At 42.0% G+C, this 21391-nt stretch overlaps 1 protein-coding gene across 1 annotated transcript in view; it reads right to left on the reverse strand.

Annotated features, from left to right (window-relative positions):
• ncanb (neurocan b) overlaps positions 1-21391 on the reverse strand; it is a 171140-nt gene that overhangs the window by 17454 nt on the left and 132295 nt on the right. The window contains exon 11 of the mRNA XM_079574668.1: positions 1113-1271. Coding sequence (XP_079430794.1) covers positions 1113-1271 — 159 coding nt within the window. The remainder of the gene's footprint in view (positions 1-1112; positions 1272-21391) is intronic.

The raw sequence follows: 21391 nt of genomic DNA on the forward strand, positions 1-21391 counted from the left end.
TTGCCATGTTGTCTATTCATTGATCAAGAAATATCCATGGAAATTAGTTATTTAGTATTTATGAAGCTTATGCGTAAATTCAACTTGGAGGACCTACCAGCTGCATTCATTCATCACCTCATCACCGGCAGCGCACTCCAATCATCCAATCACGGACCCCGCTCAAGCCGCCCCTTCACAACAGCCAATCACCGCAGCTGCTCATCCCCTCATCAGCCGTTCATCGCTCAGGATTCCCCTTTTTAAGCTCCCTGGTCAATCACTCAGGCCTCTGCCAGCCGTGCTACGACCCTCCTCCACTCCTTTCTCCGCCTGGCTCCTCCTCGGCTCCGCTCATCAAGTGGCCAACCCAGGTCTCTTCCACCACCACCAGCGTCCAGGCTCGGGGGAAGATCATGGCTATCATTCGTCAAAGCCACGCACTCCATATCGTTCGTTCAGTCTTCCGCCGGGGTCTGAGCCCCAATAATGATTCATGTTCGTTAATAAAACACTCATACCGTCATTCCGTTTCTATGAGTCTTTTCAGGTTGAATTGCTGTTATCCCCAAAAACTCAGAATCCCAATAGATCGACACTGAATATGTACTTAAAAAGACAAAACAATGTCTCTAGCAAACATGATTTTCAATTGAACCAATACTGTATTAACAATAAAACTGATACTTGTTTGTTCAGGCTTAATTTGAGGCATATTAAAGATGATTATGCCAATGCCACCTTTCATCCGCCCATTTCCTCTTTCAGAACTTGGCTGAGAGCGTGAATAATAGCACAACACCCAGAGCCAATAGCCAGGATTTGCATTTTGTTTACACATTCAATTTAAATGTCAAATCTATTCAACCTTTTAATAATCTGATTTAAATTCAACCCACACATACGACGTGGAATAACTTGGGAAATGTAGCCGTCTTGTTCTCAAAGTTTGTCACCTTGAGCGCCCTCTCCGTCTTCAACCCCCCAAAAACAACTCCGTCTCTGTCTTAGCCGCCTGATTGGCACTTTATCAGGCTGATTAATTGAACACTGCTGGGCTGCGCAATCACTTTAGAACAAGGCGTTTAGAGACATTTCCTCAACTTTATAAAGTGTGATGTAGAGATCGGTACCTCTGATGAAGTTTTGCTCGGCGGCGCTGTGGATGCTGGCCAGGTGCCCGCTGTGCTCCCTGCAGTCCTTCTCCGCGTCCTCCCACGTGTGTCTGCGGCTGAAGTACCGGTAACAGTGGCCGTGGAACTTCCTCCACGAATGCTCACAGCCCTCCGTATCTGAAATGAAAGACTGTTCGTGAGAACGCTTTATCTACTGTGTATAGATCGGGGAAAATAAAAACTGGTCTTTTGATGTGTGCCGGCAGTCACGCATCATTACATTTGATTGAGGAATTGTTGAAGAGGGGGTGCAATCCATTTTCCAGTTATTTGGTGATAATCTCAAACACGTCATTATTACTTTGTGGGATAGAAAATGCAATATTGATCTCAAACAGCTGAAACAAAAGATTCAGTTGTTTAATTTCCTGATTTATAACCGATCCCCATATAAGCCCCTCCCACCCTCCTGCTTTCGCTTCCCTTTGCTGCTGTTTCAATGAAGAGAAAAAGGCTGTAGTGAAGCCATGGCGAGTGTGTTTAGTCCGTGAATTAAGTTTGGCAAGAGATCAAGCGGTGAGGAGTGCATTTCCTAGATATGTAGGACCACAGGAGGAGCTTGCCCTGCAGCCGCGATACTAAGAACAGCCTCTGGGAATTCAAAGATTACTCAAAAATGTACAACTGGATCGAGGAACAGCTATAAGTATATTTTTTTATGAGAGAACAACAATGTAACAAGGTAAAAAGCTTTAAGAAGTCGATAAAGCCATAGACCCTTTCGCGGCTCACATTGGGAATCGCCCATATATGGTCATGTTTGAAAACAGTTAAGGGGGAAAACAATTTTGAAAAAATGTAAACTTTCTCTAATTATTCAAAAACTGCTTTAACAAACGCTGAATTATAAATATAGTTTTCTACTAAATTATGATACAAGGACATGGAGAGGAGCAAAGTAGTTCTACAGCCCATAAATACATAAAAAAACGGAGAATGCTAACATGATGCTACATGTTAGCATCGGGCTAATGCTAACGGCTAGCTACAACTGCCGTTTTTTCACTTCTACTGAACAATCTGCTGTGAGAAAATATCCACATGGGCCCGATTTACACTTGACTTTATTTATATGTGATAAATAAGTTCATATTCCACCAGAAAATGGCTAAAAAGAGTGAAAATTGTGTTCCTCTAAAGATTCGATTTTCCCCCTCGGCAAGGCCACGCCCCCTTCTATGACAAGATGCCGTCTGCATCTATCATCAGTGACATCAGCTGGAGGCAGGAAGTGATCCAGAGAAATAAGATTAAACTGAAACTTGCGATGATAAGTGTAAAACTACAACTAAAAAATGTGGTCCTGTTGTGGAGGAATGACATTTGAGACGATAAAACAAGGTTTATCTGATATTTTCAACAACAGTTAGACATTTGTTTATCGTTACTATGGCAACAGCTACAATGGAAATAGATAGGACTCTAGCTTCCTGCCTCCAGCTAAGCCCAGAATGTTTACAAACAATTAAAGGGTCTATACTGCATAACATTTGACTCATTGAAAAGAACATAACAAGCATTTATTCAACCTTCAGGTGCTTTTATGGGTGAAAAATACCTGAAAAAACATGCATCTTAAGCTCTGCCTTAATAACTTTGCTGGGAGCAGGTCGTCACCAGCTCGTCTCCATGGCAATGTTTGAAAAACCGAATTGCTGGGTTGCAGGTTCTAGAATGTGATGATGTCATCGGGCCCAGCGGGGGGCAGGAGCCAGTTTTTCCTATTAACAGCATTACACTTTCAAAAGTCATAGCTCAAAAGAAAATGTATGAATTACAAAAAGGATCATTAATATCATTCACTGGGTCCGTGATCTCTCTGTACAAGACCAAAAATTTCCTCAAAAACAAAATAATTTTTCCTCCATACAATAGTATTGGCCTTTAGAACGCTGTGATGTCACCTGCAACCCAGCAATAAAGATTAAAAAAATAGGATTGTTGATGTCTATTGTTCATTCAGAGCATGTTTGTATAGCGTGAATATGTTGCGTTTTACACAGTTTCGTTGATCTTGTAATGTAATGTCCCGCTGTGTAGCTTTAAGTGCATAAAGTGACAATTTGTGAAGCTGTTTTGTGTTGCTGCACCACATCCCCTGCCTCTCACAGTCAACCAATCACTGTATGCCTCATTTAAATCTCTCTTCTCTCTCTACTGTATTTTTTGGCTTCCATCTCCTCCTCTTAACTACTTCACCACATCCGAAAGTGGTAGCGGTTGTCACAGAACCAACCGTAGCAATAGTAATCGAGGCGGTACATGCAATTACTTCGTTCTTAAGTCTATCTAAGGGTTCGGAGTATGCATTACAAATCAGTAATGTCTCTACGCTCTTGTCCTGATCAAACACAAAACTCACTTCTGGTCGCTCACACTTTGTTCACATCACCACAACAGGAAGTTACCATGACTCCATTGACTCGAACAGAGAAAGTAATAGCTTTGCACAATAAAGCAATAGGCTGCGAGGCTAAAACGCAGACATACCCATTACTTTTTCTCTTGCATCACAAATAACACTAAACTTGTCCCGAAGCAGTCGCTTGTAAAACCTCTCTTAAGTGTCTCTTCTCCTCCCTCCTCTCTCTCGCTCGCTCGCTTTGATTCCACTTTTAAGTCATAGCACCCGCAGTGAGACAGCCCCAGTCCGGCGAAAGGGCATTTTAATCTATTGAAATGACAACAATCCTTTGAAATATCCTTCCGTTCAGTTGGTAATTAAGACCTGTCAGAGTCCTGTCAGCTTCCCCCTCTTTTATTACATCCCCTATGAGGTACAAGCACTAAGTGACACTCTCCCCACATCCTCCACAGTGACTGCTGCATATACGATATCCGCACAGTATGTAAACTAGACTGGTTTTCCTGTCGGCCCGGGTGTTGCGATCAGGGAAAAGGACTGAAGCTCCCTCTCTCACAAATCTAAAGTGACACCAGTAAATTGGCCAGTGCAAATGGTGCCGTATGGGGCAGTGTTTAGTATGCAGCGGGGAATGCGTGATTGGCCGGAGAGTCGTCCATTAGAGAAGGCACCTCTGCATTCTCTGTACATTGAGGAGCTTCCCATGAAGCCACTCCAGACTATTTCAGATTATTACCAGTCCTTATCTCAATTTACAGCTTCAAGGACCTTTTTTAACTCTGTTTCTATGGCATTTTAACAACGAAAGAGCAGAGTTTTAAATCAAGCACTTACATTTTAAAGTGGAAAATATTGCAAAAACTAAAAACTAAATCCTGACTTTTTTCCTGCACAACTTTGAAGATATAAATACGCTTACTTTGGTGGACAGCCACAATACAAAAACACTCTAAACCCCAAGATGCGTCGAATTGAAAGCTGTGAATGAAAATCCTCCCAGACACTTCCCTCTCCACACAAATCCCACAGTGATATGCAGCTGAGGAGTGTATATGTTATTGTGTTACTGTCTCCACAGCTGACGGTCCCTTGACACTTTAAAAAATAGCTTCCATAATATAAACGCCGGGGTACAAGCGCTTCACACCGCACGTATAAAAAGCAATTCTCTGAACATACAGTGGCGCCATGTCACAGTCACACCCAGGAGACGGCGTGTACCTGCACTGTGTGTTCAAATGGGAGAGATAGAGAGATGCAAATATGCTGGGGATGGGTGAGTGAAGGTCCAGTGTCCCATCGCACTAGTTTAAATTCATTATTCATCTGATGGCCTCTATGACACTTCTCTCTTCGCTCGCACGGCGCTGATGGAAACGCTGATCTATTTTCAAAATAAAGTGTCCAGCAGCTATTCAAGCCCTGAAAGGCACCAAATGGCATTATTAGTTTCCAACCACGTCTGTCATGCTCCCACAAAAACACACTGCAGTAAAAGGGCAAAGGGCATCGAATAAAATAAATAAGGACGCCCCCATGTTCCAAATATTCTCTCCTTTTCCTGGTCTTTGTGAGGTTTGTCCATGTGATACTAGGGCATGTAGTATGTTCTTCCTCTGAGTGTGTTTTCTCAATTCAAGTTTCCCCCATTAACCGTCCTAAAACATGCACAGTAGGCCAAATCCTCCCGTCAGGTGATCCTGAACAAGATCTGCAGATGTGTCGCCCCCACTGCTCCTGACAGGTTGCCCTGAGGCACTTGGTCGAATGGAGAGAACATTATTTCCCTATGGGGACAATAAAGTCCACAAATATAAGTATAAGAAATGAATAAATAAAATACTGTATGACTCACGGCGTGATTTTCTAAGGAAAGTTACGTGCTATTCATCTTATTCCGCCCCGCCCACTTTTGCCACTTTTTGCGTTGTCTCTGCACCTCGTTTTCCAGACACTTCCGGTCGAGCGCGAACGAGGGAAAACATTCTCCGCTCAAATCTGATGTTTAGTCGATTGATTTGTGTAAAATGGCCAATGTTCATTTGCACCAACATGTCAACACTGCAGCGTTTCTCTGTGCGGCCTGAAAACGACTTTGTTTTCGTGTAGTGACTGATTTTATGTGGACTTCTCCAGTCCCATGTTAACACATAGGAGAAAAGGGGCGGGCACAATTCATGGTGGCACCCATGCGAACGTCCGGAATAAGGTGAATAACAGCATCCCTTGAAGGTTAGTAACCATGGCAACACACAGAAAACACTCCAGGCAATCCAATCCGGAACAAACATCCAATATTGTCTGAACTGTGATTCATACAAGACTATGTCCTTCTCCTTTTTAAAAAAAAAAAGCCTAGAACTTAGTGAAAGCAGTGCTTCAGACAGTACAGGAACATGGGTATATGTGGAGGTGGAGATATTCACTCATGTCATAACTTTAAAAAAGGCCACATGAAAACTGAATGTGCTGTTTTGCGTCATAGATTTTTTTTGTTCTCAGTTCTGTTTGTGTTGCTTAACCTTGTATTATTTAGGGATTGGGTAAAAGAATGCAGACTAGCCCTGTCAAAAAATAAAAGTGTATAAACCACAACAACATGTTTTGGAATGGGATTTCAGGAATGGCTGACGTAAGCTGCGACATCTTAAAACAACTGAGTCATTTACATCATCGGGATTCACGACATGCAGATCACAGAAAACAGGACCAGGGAAAGAGCTCTGCACAAACATGGATCTACATATATTTCCTGAGTAAAGTCTCGCAGGCCTAAAGCTTTTTGCTCGGAGAAATGCCAAGTGAATGACGCTAATCGGCTGCATTTTCATAAATTATCAAGTGAACTTTCCATAAACTCAAGAGTGCAGCAAATACATGGCATTTTACAATTCAAAGTGGCTTAAGTACCTTCTTTCGTTCTTCATGTTGCAGGATTACACTCCTGCATTTTATGTCCAAGATTATGTGCAAAACTAAAGCTAAAAAAAAAGAAGCTCTTTTAGCATGCAGCAAAAATGTTCATACTGTTCATTTCATATCAGATAAGTTACATTGAGTGGATTTAAAGGGTAAATCGCTTTTTATTCATTGACTCGCAAAACCCTCAAGATTTCACAATAATGAGGAAAAAAAGAAAGAAAAACAGTACTGCATGAAAGCATTTTCTCTCATATTATTCCTTAACACTGTCAATTTGTTTTATCTCGTCGCCAATTTCAAAATACAGCGTGACCTTGTTGCGTTCGCTCCCTCTCTTCGTCTCTGTCCGTTGCCATGGCGACCATTCACAGGGGTTTGAAAATTATGTCATTACTCTACCCGCACTGTTCCGGTCAGGTGGGGACGGCCCCTGATGACCTTGAGACACTAATGACACTAAAACCTATTAACCACCTGAGTTTGAGCGTGGGATGTGTTTGTGGATGCAGCGTAATGAGAGTGTGTGTGACTCAAGGGAAAAGCTACACTCAAATCGCACAATTTTAATTCACTCAGTGGGATGAAATTAGATAAACTTATCACAGTCTGTTTACAAAAATATTAAACTAATTATTTTCATAGCCACCAGATGATTCAGACGAGGACACTAAAACAAACTTTCTATTAAAGACAAACATCTCTAAGTGAACATACGCATAATTGAGGCTTATAAACCTGCGGGGAAATGTTAGAACTTGAAAGGGATGGGAAGGGAAATCTTTTTTGTATAGCGCTTTTCACAAGACACAAATCATCAAAAGTCATCACAATGGGCAAATTTTAATTCCCTCCATACCGTAAGGTGAACCATGAAAAGTCGCTCAGAAAATCGAATCTCGTTCAACGGAAAGGAGACAGGAATTCATAAATAGAGTTATGTTAAGCTACCAAAAAAAAGTTGGTGGCAAAATATCCTGCCAATTATTCATACCAAAGCCTAATGGAAAACTACTTTCTTCAGGTGTAATGCAATATTGGTGGCATGGTCCGTCCCGCCAACAAATAGAATCAACAAAAACATCAACATAAAATTAATCAATTAGAGTAAAAGGCAGGAGTGCAGCTAAAATACTTTCAGTCATACGCATGGGCAAATAGAACTGTTTTCAGCCTGGATTTGAACATTGTCAGAGTTGAGGCCTGTCTCACATCCTCGCGAAGACTGTTCTAGATTTTAGCTGCATGAAACTGAAACGCAGCCACACCGTGTTTATTATTGATTCTGGGAACCACCAGGAGGCCCCTCCCTGAAGTTCTCAGGGCCCGAGATGGTTCATACGGCTCTAACATGTCAGAGATGTACTTTGGTGCTAAACCATAAAAAGACTTGTACACAAGCAGAGCTGTTTTAAAGTCTATTCTCTGAGTGACAGGAAGCCAGTGCAGAGACCGGAGCACTGGACTAATATGGTCGTATTTCCTGGTTCTTGTCAGGACTCGAGCAGCAGCGTTCTGGATGTACTGCAGCTGTCTGACAGTGAGCAGCCGTTACAGTAGTCTAACCTGCTGGAGACAAATGCATGGATACGGATAAGTCTCTCTCAGTCTGGTTTTGACACTATTCCTCTGATCTAAGCAATGTTTTTCAGATGGTAAAAAGCTGCTGATGTTATTACTTTGATGTGGCTGTTTAAGTTCAGCTCTAGCGTTGTCGTCACAAAGCAGAGCAGCCAGCGGCCATTTGTTTCCTCAAGCAGCACAGAGGACGAAGAACACTGAAGAAAGTAGGCAAAACTCAAAAGCAAGACTCCATAAACGATGCTACATGAGCATTACTTCAGGCACGTATTACGCCTAAAAAAAGTAGTTCTGTAATAACTGCTGGGGTATGAATAATGGGAAGTATATTTTGCGACAAACTTTTTTTTTTGTAACTTAACATGACCCGTTAATATGTATTTATGGAGTAGAGATCGTGTAGTTCCCTTTCTGTGGAACGGGACAACACAAAAACATGGTTCCCCTTACAGCCTAAGACTCAGTGGTGGTAACCTGTGTATGTAGCCGCAACTGCCCTTGCCAAGGCTGCCCACATCTGCGCCAAAGGAAACTCTGACCATCACCAACTACTTGCGGCCCCTCAGAAGCACAGTGAGATGCTGATGAAGGACAAGATCATGAAGTAATTGTTAAAGCTCAACAAATCACATTTTGTTTAAAGTATGAAAGCTCTGTTGTGAAGTGTTTTGTAAATCCACTGGAGTCTGGCGAGTTCAATTCAGCAATTTGCAGCTTTTCACTATGCAGAGGGTGGGTTAAATGAAATGTTACAGCTGTATCAAAAACTTCATGGATCTAGAGTCTGGCCTTTTATGCTAACAGGCTGCTTCCCTTCATCATCCCAGCCTCTCAAAGTGTGGCCGATGCATGGAGGGCGCAACATTGTGTTAGCTCTGGGAGGCGGTCCAGTTTTGGCTGTGCGAGGTGCAGAAGGGCTTGTTATCTGCAGGAACAGGGACAGCCGAGTCTGGGTGGGTTTCACCTACAGCCACACTCCAGTGACTTCATAAATAAAACACGCACACACCTTTTGGCCGGGGGTCCGCCGCTTTGGATCCTGGCCCGGACTGTGCAGAGCCTAGGCCTAAGTCCAATTTTATTAAAATGTAAACCAGTCTTCAAGGGAAACAGGAAATTCAATTCTGAAAAGTTGGGTGGAAAGGAAGTAGAAATAGAATCAACAGCTCATCTTGAACATCTTCTCCCGTGAGGAATTCTTGGAAATGTTTCTGGACCTACACAGTTGTCTCCCACGTACAGTCAGATGAATAACTTCTTGGGCTGACTGGCAAAACCTGCTCAAACAACTCCAACAACCAGCAATCACACCCACACAAAAGCACAAACATATGTAAAGTGTCTTTCCCACAGACACAATGAGAATCAGAATCCACTGGTCAAAGCTGGGATTGAACCACAATCTTTCAGGTTTAGGGGTGTATTGCTGCTCCACACAAAAATAGATTTGTTGCTATCAACATGCTAATAAGGGACACAAATAAGTATTATTAAGTACCATCAAATGATATTTATCAGTATGTTCATTGTATGGTTACAGAAGATGAACTAAACACCATACAGTGGGAGAAAAATGTATCACATTTCTGAATAAATTGGTCATAAAATGTGGTCTGATTTTTATTTAAATCACAAGAATGTTTAAACAGTGTCTGCTGAAACTAATACCACCCAAACAATTACATGTTATCATAATCTATTGGTTCTAATATGTAAACATTCACAGGACAATGAGGACAAAGTGAGTACACCCCCTGGCTACGGATCCTAAGAGCTAATGAGACACATTTATGCAGACATTTAGAGTCAGGTGTGACCCAACCTGAAGTCCAATCACTGAGGTGTGCCCTTGCCCCTGAAAAACAGACACTGGTTAAGAATTGTCTCTCTGTTGAGAAGCATTGTCTGATGTGCACTGTGCCTCATTCAAAAGAGGTCTTTGAAGACCTACGATCAAGAATTGTTGATTTGTATAAAGGTGGAAAAGGTTACAGGACCATCTCTATAAGTCTTGATGTTCAAAAATCTTCAAAGAAAGTTTGGCACTCTTGCAGAAAAGCTTGAGGCCATCTGTCCAACAGTTGAAGCTCAAAAGAGGATGGGTTCAGCAACAAGACATTGACCCAAAGCGCAGAAGTAAATCAACTTCCGAATGGTTTCAGAAGAATAAAATACGTGTTCTGGAATGGCCCAGGCGAAGTCCTGACCTAAACTCGATTGAGATGCTGTGGCATGACCTCAAGAAAGCCATTCACACAAGACATCCCAGCAAGTTTGTAAAGAGGAATGGTCCAAGATTCATCCTTATCGTTGTGCACATTAAAACAACTACAGAAAACATCTGGGTGAAGTTATTGCTGCCAAAGGAGTGTCAACCAGAATTGAATCCAAGGGTTCACTTACTTATTCCTCTCTGTCCAGTGAATGTTTACATGATAACATGTAATTGTTTGGATGGTGTTTAAGCAGACACTGTTTACTCATTTTTGGGATTTTAATAAAGATCAGACCACATTTTATGACCAATTTAGGCAGAAATGTAAGAAATTCCAAGGGGTTCCCATACTTTTCCCCCTCACTGTAGATGGTGGACGTATTGTTAAAGCATTAAGCCCTGTTTTTAGGCAAGGCAAGGCAAGGCAAGTTTATTTGTAGAGCACAATTCATACACAAGGCAATTCAAAGTGCTTCACAGTTGCATAAAACAAATACAATCAATAAAACATCAACATAGAATTAATCAATTACAGTAAGAGGCAAGAGTGTAGATAAAATACTTTCAGTTATATGCATTTTTAAGTCTTGTTTTGATTCGCTCTGTCTTGAGCACTATTTTTAAGTCTTGTTTTGACTCGCTCTGTCTTGAGCACTATTTCGCTCTGTCTTGAGCACTATTTTTAAGTCTTGTTTTGACTCGCTCTGTCTTGAGCACTATTTCGCTCTGTCTTGAGCACTATTTTAAGTCGTGTTTGGACTCGCTCTGTCTTGAGCACTATTTCGCTCTGTCTTGAGCTCTATTTTTAATTCTTGTTGTGACTCGCTCTGTCTTGAGCACCATTTTTAAGTCTTGTTTTGACTCGCTCTGTCTTGAGCACTATTTCGCTCTGTCTTGAGCACTATTTCGCTCTGTCTTGAGCACTATTTCGCTCTGTCTTGAGCACTATTTTTCTTGCTCGTTCAAAAGTAAGTTACCTAACCTCTGTTTTTGTCGCTCCTTCTCCTCTGGACATCAATATAAAATTAATCAATTACAGTAAAAGGCAAGAGTGCAGATAAAATACTTTCAGTCATATGCACGGGCAAACAGAACTGTTTTCATCCTGGATTTGAACATTGTCAGAGTTGAGGCCTGTCTCACGTCCTCATGAAGACTGTTCCAGATTTTAGCTGCATGAAACTGAAACGCAGCCTCACCGTGTTTATTATTGACTCTGGGAACCACCAGGAGGCCCCTCCCTGAAGTTCTCAGGGCCCGAGATGGTTCATACGGCTGTAACATGTCAGAGATGTACTTTGGAGCTAAACCATGAAATGACTTGTACACAAGCAGAGCTGTTTTAAAGTCTATTCTCTGAGTGACAGGAAGCCAGTGCAGAGACCGGAGCACTGGACTAATATGGTCGTATTTCCTGGTTCTTGTCAGGACTCGAGCAGCAGCGTTCTGGATGTACTGTAGCTGTCTGATAGCTCGTTTAGAGAGGCCAGTGAGTAGGCCGTTACAGTAGTCTAACCTGCTGGAGACAAATGCATGGATAAGTCTCTCTAAGTCTGGTTTTGACACTATTCCTCTGATCTTAGCAATGTTTTTCAGATGGTAAAAAGCTGCTGATGTTATTGCTTTGATGTGGCTGTTTAAGTTCAGGTCTGAGTCCATGATTACTCCTAGATTTCTAACCTGATTTTTTGGTTTTAGAGAGAGAGACTCAAGGTGACTGATAACACTTTGTCTTTGTGCCTGTGGGCCAAAAACAATGATCTCAGTTTTGTCTGAGTTTAGTTGGAGAAAGTTGTTTTGCATCCACAAACTGATCTGTTGGATGCAGTGACAGAGAGTATCTACAGGCCCATGTTCACCAGCCGTCAGTGACACGTAGATTTGAGTGTCATCTGCATAGTTGTGGTACGACACATTGTTGCTGTTTATTAGCTGACCCAATGGAAGCATGTACAAGTTGAATAAGAGGGGTCCCAAGATTGACCCCTGGGGGACTCCACAGGTCATGGCAATTTTGTCTGAGACACAGTTGCCAATTTCAACAAAGTATGTCCTGTCCTCGAGATAGGACTTAAACCAGTTTAGAGCAGTGCCAGAGATTCCCACCCAGTTTTCTAACCTGTGAAGTAAGATCCCGTGGTCCACTGTGTCAAAGGCAGCGCTCAGGTCCAGCAGAACTAAAACTGAGACCTTACCTGCGTTGGTGTTCATGCGGATATCATTTGTCACCTTGATCAGAGCTGTCTCAGTGCTGTGGTGGGGTCTAAATCCTGACTGGAAAGTATCAAACACATTTTTAGACAGGAGAAAGTAAGTGAGCTGCTGATATACTACTTTCTCTAGGACTTTTCCTAAGAATGGCAGGTTTGATATGGGCCGGTAGTTGTTCATTACCTTGGCATCAAGGCTGCTCTTCTTTAGAAGAGGCTTGATGACTGCAGTTTTCAAGGCCTTTGGAAATGCTCCAGTCTGGAGTGAGATGTTAACTAACTGAGCAAGTTGTGGTAACAAGCTGTTCAGCACAGACTTCAGAAATTTAGTGGGTAATTCATCAAGGCAGCATGTACATGAACTCAGACCGGAGATAACCTCTTCGATTGTTTTGTCAGTAACAGGTGTGAAATGTGTCAGCTCAAGGTGTTTATCTGGTGGCAGAGTTTCTATTTGTGTTGTGGAGATTATGGCATTTTTAATGCTTTGGACTTTGTCATAGAAAAATATTGCAAACTCATTACACTTAGATGTAGAGATTAGTTCTAGGGGCAGTGAAACTGGAGGGTTAGTTAATCTGTTTACTGTGGAAAACAGAACGCGAGAATTGTTTCTGCAGTTTGAGATGATTGTAGAGAAGTACTTCTCCCTTGCTCCACGCAAAATCTGGTTGAACACACAAAGCACTTCTTTGTAAACCTCAAAATGAACCTGGAGCTTTGACTTGCGCCATTTCCGTTCGGCTTTTCGGCACTCCCTCTTCTGTGTCCTGACCGAAACTTCACTTCTCCAAGGTGCCTTTTGCCTATTGTTAACCATTTTAACCTTGACAGGAGCAATAGTATCCAAAACATTTAAGACCCTTGATGTGTAAGAGTCCAACAGATTATCAACATTAGAACATGGGGCATTTTCAAATCTGATCATCTCCATAAACTGTGTCCCTGTTGTATCATTTATGTGTCTTCTTTGAATAACTCCAGGCCCAACCACTGGATTCGGTGTAACACACAGGTCAAAGAAGACACAAAAATGATCAGACAAAGCAACATCAACAACATTCACATTTGATATATTAACACCTTTTGTAATAACTAGATCTAGAGTGTGGCCTTTGTTGTGAGTTGCCTCACTCACATGCTGAGTTAAACCAAACATTTCAAGGACAGCACCGAGTTCTATTGCATGCCTGTCGTTGGTCACATCCACATGCACATTAAAATCACCTGAAATTACTAAACAATCGAAATCAATGCATATAAATGACAGTAATTGAGTAAAATCTTCAATAAAACAGTTCTGTGGTGGTTTGTAAATAGTCATATAAAGTATGGAAGATTGTTTTATCTCCATTTTGAATGACACGTACTCAAACGTTGGAAAAACCCCAAATGACAATTTTTGCAGGAGTAAATTGTCCCTGAATATGGCACAAACACCCCCACCCCTCTGGTTTTGGCGTGTTTCAGACACAAAATTGAAGTGAGATGGACTACACTCAATCAAAACTGCATTACCAGTGTTTTTGTCTAGCCATGTTTCAGTTAAAAACATAAAATCTAGATTATAAGAGGAAATAAAACTATTTATTAAAAAGGACTTGTTTTTTAGCGATCTGACATTGAGTACAGCATGTTTGAGATTTATCTGTGTTTGAGTGGATGGAATCTTTTTGCAGGGGACATGGATTAGATTTCTTTGATTGGACGGTCTGACTGTCCCTCTCTTATCTAATCTATGTTGTTTGACGGTACTAATTGTCTTGTAAGAACACACTCCCTCTATGGACCTCTGGTTGGTTTTGAGTTTGCTATGCATGGTAGCAACGCAGAGGCCCCTAATGTCCTAGACAGCAGCAGTGAAGCTGCTGGAGATAACAGCTGTGGGCGCCGGTGGTGGGGGCCGAGCTGGGGAGACCTTGGTTTGTGGATGCAAGTTTTCAAGATGGTTGGAAAATCCCATAGGTGACTCTGGGGATGGGAACGATTCAGAAAAGTCTCTGGAGGGTGTAGATGTAGTAGTCGGGCTCAAGGCCTGTGGTGGAGTAGGTGAAAGTGCTCCTTCGGCTGAATCATTTAATAAAGGTGCAGGTGGTGCTGAAGCTGAGCTTTTCCCCGGAGATGCAGGTGGTGATGCTGCTATTGTTGAAACGCTTTCTGGAGATGCGGGTGGTGCTGGTGCAGCTAAATCCTTAACTGCAGCTGAGTCCACCGGTGCAGATGGTGCTGCTGTGGCTGCTGTGGCTGAATCCTTAACTGTGGCTGATTCCATAGGTGCAGATGGTGCTGCTGTGGCTGAATCCTTAACTGTGGCTAAGTCCGTAGGTGCAGGTGGTGCTGCTATGGCTGAAACCTTTACTGCAGCTGAGTCCTTTACGGCAGATGCAGATGACGCATCTGCCGTAAAACATTTTAAAATGTTTTATGTGCATTTCTAAATCTGTTTGCCTAAATTTTGTCCTGGTGCATCTAAATGAAACACCTACAGGTGCAACCAACCAAGTTTAAGCCTGTAGCCCTGCACGGAAGAGAACAGAAGATTGCGCTGTGTCCACAACCCATTACCCTGAGGGTGCCTGAAGTTCAAACCACTTTGCTGCCCTGAAATAACTCCGCTCATTAGAAGAAAAAACTGATTATGTCAACAACCATTTTGCCATTTGTTTTCTCTTACAAATCAAACATGGCATTATGAGATTTGCAAACATTCACATTATCCTCGAGCAATTTTGGGGCGGCACACAAGCTGTGATTTCCACTTAAGGTTTCTGTACATTTATGATAAATCGCTGCATGTAAGAAGTATAGACGAGAAGCCACTAAGTGCACGAGTGGGAGGCAGAGGCACAGCAACAAAGAGACAAAAAGCCAGGATAAAAAGCAAACAACGTGTTTCTGCGGCTCTGAAGTCGCAGCTAGTCTCTGCTGATTTGCCTTCCCACTCGCTGCCACTGCGCCTCAAAGCCTGACATCACATCAACTTCTTCAAATATTTAGACATTGCTCAAGACGCCTGCTTTCTTACCCGCTCTCTATCTCTCTTTCACTGTCACGCTGGGGCTGGAGTAGGGGGTACGTCGGAGCGATTAATATTCCCGCAGTCTTAGTGAAAGGCAGTTAGGAAATAAAAGGCCATGCGCTCGAGGCTGACTGATTGGGTCATTTATCCACATCCACCCGTGATATTTCTGCGCCTTTAGATCTGCGACATGATGAAAAGGGCCTGATTTGAATGGGGAGGGCGACAGATCCGTGCGCCATTTGCAAAGAGGCCAGAGACGAGAGACATGGGCAAAGAGAAGAAGAGAATGAGACTTTGAAGGCAGAATACAGACGAGGTCACTTTTATTTTGATCAATGTGGGAAAAGTGGGTGTTGCATGACTGGTTATATATTGCTCTCACTGTTTTTGAAATGGCACTGTTAAAATAAAGACAAGCTTAACCTGTCATATATTTCAATTTCATTACCAACAGGTTTGATCTGGCAAGCTTAAGCATGAGACTCCATGGGCGTTATGTAATTTATGCAATAGTTACAAACAAAATCATACTTATCCTACATTTAAAGGGGCTAGATGCAAGTTAGCCATTTTATAGTCACTACTGCCATCTCAGGTCAGACGTGTAACTGCAGCTTCTATATTAAGCTTGTGCATGACGGCACTTCGGACCCAAATTAACACCTTTTTGAGTGACAGTGCAGGATTTTAGAGGCAGTTGTGGTGAACAGGTCTGGGCTCATTCTACACCTTAGGACATTGTTGGAACATGTAGGGGGAGGAAAACACTTAAAGCAGTACTAAGTAACGTGTTTACTTTAATAAATCCTTTTCGTAGTCCCTGTGAGGGTAATACAAGTGTTTATGGGATGATTGGAGGGTCTTTCATCTCCCCCTGGTGTCTCTGGCCAGAAAACCATGTTTGCAACCTGACTGCCACCGGTCCGGAGCAAGTAATACACACTAATGGAATCACGAAGAAGAAGCTAACATGCTAACGGTCAAAGCTAACTGCGGGCTGACGTCACTTTAAACAGTATTTACAGCCAAGTTTGAGTGAAAAAAATAATTTCCATTGTATAATTGGATGCACAATATCCCTCTCTCCCTTCACCTTTCCTGTCAGCGTAGTATTTACTCTCCAAGACAATGAATAAGTTAAAAAATCGTACTACACATCGCTACTACACCTGCAGTTTCGCTTATGGCCTCTAGGGGGAAGAGGTACTTAGTACTGCTTTAATTTTAACATTTTTAAACTCTGTATAGTCCCTTTAAAAAAACACGAAATAAAAGACTGAAATAGTAAAGGTTACTGTAACAGACATTTACATTTACCCGATGTCATTTGAACACAGCACATTGAAAAAAACTATCTATAATTTATCTCAAATGATAATGATAATCTTTGGTATACATTTGCGACTTACAATATTCGCTTGCTTCTAAGAATGCTTTGCAAATGGTATTTCCTTGGACAGCCACTGACAAAAGGTGAAAATCTCTGCTGAAGTGGCTGAAGAACTGCTAATAGCTGTTATGAGCGCCGCGCTGATTAATGGGACATGGTAATAGCGCGATTCTCACAATTAGCAGTAATGGATGTTACAGTAAAACAGCTCCGGAGCATCGTGCATGAGTGATGCAGGCTAAGGCTGTAATTAGCCGTAGAGGTGCCACTGCAGATGCTGAACACACCGGGGTAAAAGACGGGGCAGCAGGGGAAAAGGCAAAAAACAAAACCTGAAGGACATGTGCAGACGGGTTTGTAATATCGTTAGAAAGATGTTAAGCCAGTCAAGGTGATATCGAGTGTAATGCAGCTTTATCTACTGTACTATTTCTCATTATTCATCAGATCAGTTGGTGGCTATCATCGAAATGTAATGTAATGTAAAGTTTGAGTATCAGTATCAGTAACACTGAGAGTAACACTGAGGTTAAAAAGATACAAAAGGTAGGGATTATGTTTTAGTTTGCTTTAACACTGAGGTTAGTCTGAGGGTATTCTGACAACACTGGGACCAAGCTAAACCTGCTAAGAGAATAAAAAGGTCACCTGTTAAAATGTGTGAAAATTGACATCTGCGAGACTCCAAATATAGATGGATTTCACAGTAAGGCTGTCACTTCACTTAGTTCAAGATGTGACTTTGAAACCTTATGTTTTAGTTATTCAGTGTATTTGCATAAACAACTTCAGTATTTTTGTCCAGATAAAGGTAGAACTATTGGCACTGCTAATGGTACTAATATCTTACATTAAGTCACTAAGTGTTTCTGTTATTGTGCGTAACCTTTTATGGTTTCCTCTGAAAATAATAACGGTACAAAACATACAGCACTTAATTAATAAGATCTAAGGGGCTAAATTGTGGACTAAAGCATCTTCTTTTTTAGCTGAGTCACAAAGCAAAGTGGTGCCCTGACAAAGTCTACAGCCTCACTGTGATCCCCAGTGTCCACTTAACAATTTAGAGGCTTTGTTTCTTGAGACACGAAACACAAAAGCGGAGGGGTTGGGGTTTGCAGTCACTGTGCCGGGTGGAGTGTGGTCTTATAGAAACGCGCAGGCTAAGTAAGGAAGGCATAGAATATTGTTCTCAAAAGCCTTTCGAACAACACGAGCCTCACACTGTATTCCATTTATAACCACAAGCTAAAGCAGAGTAACGGAGCTGAGATTCGAAAACTAACTTGTAACTGCATAAACTTGCTTTTTCTTTGCCAAGTCTGTGATGTAAGACCACAAAAAAATGACAAAAAAACACAATCTGAAAACTATTATGTCACTCGCCAATCAGAGATGAACCTTATTCCCAGATGAATTACTACTGCGTCTCAACAAACATGTGCAATCATATTAAAGGACGAGGCCACCGTTTTTACATACTGAGAGATGTCTTTACCTGAGCTTATAGACGAGTTGATGTGTAACTGTCTGGTCTTTGTGCGTGTGCTCAGTCACGCAAATAGACGTTGCTAGCATTTAGCCTCTCCCAGCATAATTATTCCTATAGCTCCAAACGGGGGTGAAGTTAGAAGCGACCAAACTGTTCCACATTTTCCCCATTTAAATACAGTTACGTGAAAAGTTACATGATCAAAGACTAGTTGCACAAAATTAAACGTAATAATACCTTAGGAGCACTTTACTGCACGGACGTCGAAGTGCTCCTTACAATATAGTGCCCCTTTAAATCCGCTGAGAAAATCGACATGTTTAATTTTGTGTTGCTAGACTTGGATCGTGTAACTTTTCACGTAACTGTATTTAAATGGGGAAAACGTGGAAGAGCTTGGTCGCTTCACTTCACCCCAGTTTGGAGCTATACCTATGCTGGGAGAGGCTAAATGCTGACGACGTCTTTGGTCTATTTGCGTGACTGAGCGCACACAAGACCAGGCAGGTACACATCAACTCGTCTAAGCTCAGGTACGAACATATCTCAGTATGTAAAAACAGTGGCATGTTCCTTTAACCTCTTTACTCCCGCCTGAACTGAGTACATTTTCTCCTTTCGACTTTAACCAAATCTAAACATGAAAGAGTGTCAAAATAGCAAGGAAAACGAGGATGAAAAAGTCACAAACAACCAACAAAAAAGTGGCAAAAAGCAATGAAACAAAAGTGACAACAACGCGAGGAAAAAGATCTGTTTAGATCAGTTTTGCAGGTCTTAGCTTTCAAATGAGACATTACTCTGGCCTGTAGGCTTCAACCATTTAGATTCGGGTAAAGTTGAACGGGAAAAATGCCCTTGGTTAAGTACTGAGTGCATTTTCTCCAGTTGTGCATTAGAGAGTAACCTCTCATTTGAAAGCTAAGACCTACAAAAGATCTATAACGAAGCTTCGTCCTCGTTATGATTATCACGGTTTCGTCCTTTTTGGCTGTGTTTTCCTCGCGTTTTTCTCTTGCTTTTTTGACATGTTTTGGTCACATATTTGTGGCTTGATTACAGTTGCATTACACACACACACAAAAATGAAATGCGACCTGAACGCAACAGAAACCGTGTCAAAAACAGGATGAAAATGCACTCAAAATGACTAAAACGTGATACCAAAAACAAGAAAGAAGCTTACATGAGTTTTGTAAGTCTTAGCTTTCAAATGAGGCGTTACTCTGGCCTGTAGTCGAGAAGCTTTTAGATTTGGGTAAAACTGGAGACAATGTGCTTGGTTAAGGCGGGGGGCAAGGGGTTTACTTGAAAATACTCAGTCCAGGGCAAAGGCTCGATACAACAACGGAAGAAACACTTTCTGGCTAAGTCATCTTCATGAGGGTTTGGAACGGTTTTAAAATATACGATTATGCACGCAGAATGACAAATGGGGAGGCATTAAGAGTACAGAACACATGGATCAAATTGATATGCAAAGTACTCCGACAAAAAGGCAAGGGCTGAAACAGAAACAGCACTAGCCAAAATCTCAGGCTGTATTAACTTTCGTCATTCATCGCGTGCTGTTAATTCAGGCATGCATCTCCATATCAATACCCAGTCGTTTTGTAACTTATTATATCTTATTGAATGGTTTTCCTTTGCTCTCTGATGTACTGCGTTGCCACTGGAGCTCGTACACAGAGCTGTGGGAGTGTGAGCGACACTGATCCGGCGTGTGCAGTGACAGTAGCATCTGCTCTGCTCCTCATTAGTCTCACTGTGCAGCCCTCACCACTCCAGCTCATGTAGTCTCTCCCCAATCTGCGTCGCTTCTCTTATGTCTCCGATGTCCACGTATACAGCAGAGTCCCCACAGCTGCCCCAGAATCCAACATTGCTTCCTCAATCTGCAATTTGTGGTCTAGTTTACTTTTAGGTTGTCGTGTTGTCCAGTTTTTTTTTTTTTGGTTTTGTTTCCCTGTCAAGCTAAATGAGCGTGCCGTGGGTGAGTTTGTGTGACGAGAACTCCCCCATGGCTCAGTCTCGCTGCCCGGAACAATTTGTTTCATGCAAGATTTGTATTGGTGACAATGGATGCTGTGGAGGGATGTCAGGCATGTACGAAACTGCAGTAAACATGTTTGAGAGAAAGTCGTAGGTGCTCTGCATGAACGCCACCAGAAGCTATAAACAAATGTGGAGACTAACGAGGACACACTACATGCACATTTAAGCAAAGGATGAGAATATGAGGATATTATTGTTATTGTACATGAACATTGTAGCATTATACATTAGGTGCATGTACAGAAAAGGTAAATTTACCAAACATAATGACAGTTATGCTAGGGGAAAATACAGCTGTTTCCTCATTTAAATTTTGAAACTAGGCATTTTGTTTTGTTGTTGCCAAAACTGAAAACTGAAAAAGTTGAACGGATTGAGCCCAAACTGTGTTGTGAATGCCAACCCAGGCATATCCAGTCTGTGTGCACTTGGCATTTAATTATTGGGGCTTTATTTTAACCTCTTAACCCCTCCATCCTTAATCTAAAAGTTTCTCGACTGGAACTTACAGCCCAGAGTAATGCCTCATTTGAAAACTTACTAACTTTTTTGTTGAATTGTTGGAGCATTTTTGTCTTTTTTTGTTTTTTTTGTTGTGTTTTCATTTTTTTGTGCCGTTATTGTTGCTTTCCTGGCACGTTTTTGTTGCTCTTTAGTAGTGATGTGTCGGTCTCGATCGATCCGGCTCTTTTGAACGAGTCTTTTTTTTCCCCCGCCTGTTTGCTTCGGCTCTCCTCCGCTCTTGGAGATCGAGAGCGAAATCACCGCCCACTGCCTCCTCTTCAGTCCGACCCGATCATCTCCGCCATTGCTACAGCCCCATGGACAGTGTACTGCAGCCCCACGAGGAGCTCAACGTGAGCACGCACAAAGCAACGAGTTTGAGAGATAAAAGTCCGAAATGAAATAACAAACAACTATTTAGGGGCAGACGAGCCATAAACTCCGTTACAGAGGAGATCGCATTGAAGCTAGGAAATTCTCTTTC

This window comes from Gobius niger (genome assembly GCF_951799975.1).
Source record: "Gobius niger genome assembly, chromosome: 17".
Classification (NCBI taxonomy): domain Eukaryota; kingdom Metazoa; phylum Chordata; class Actinopteri; order Gobiiformes; family Gobiidae; genus Gobius; species Gobius niger.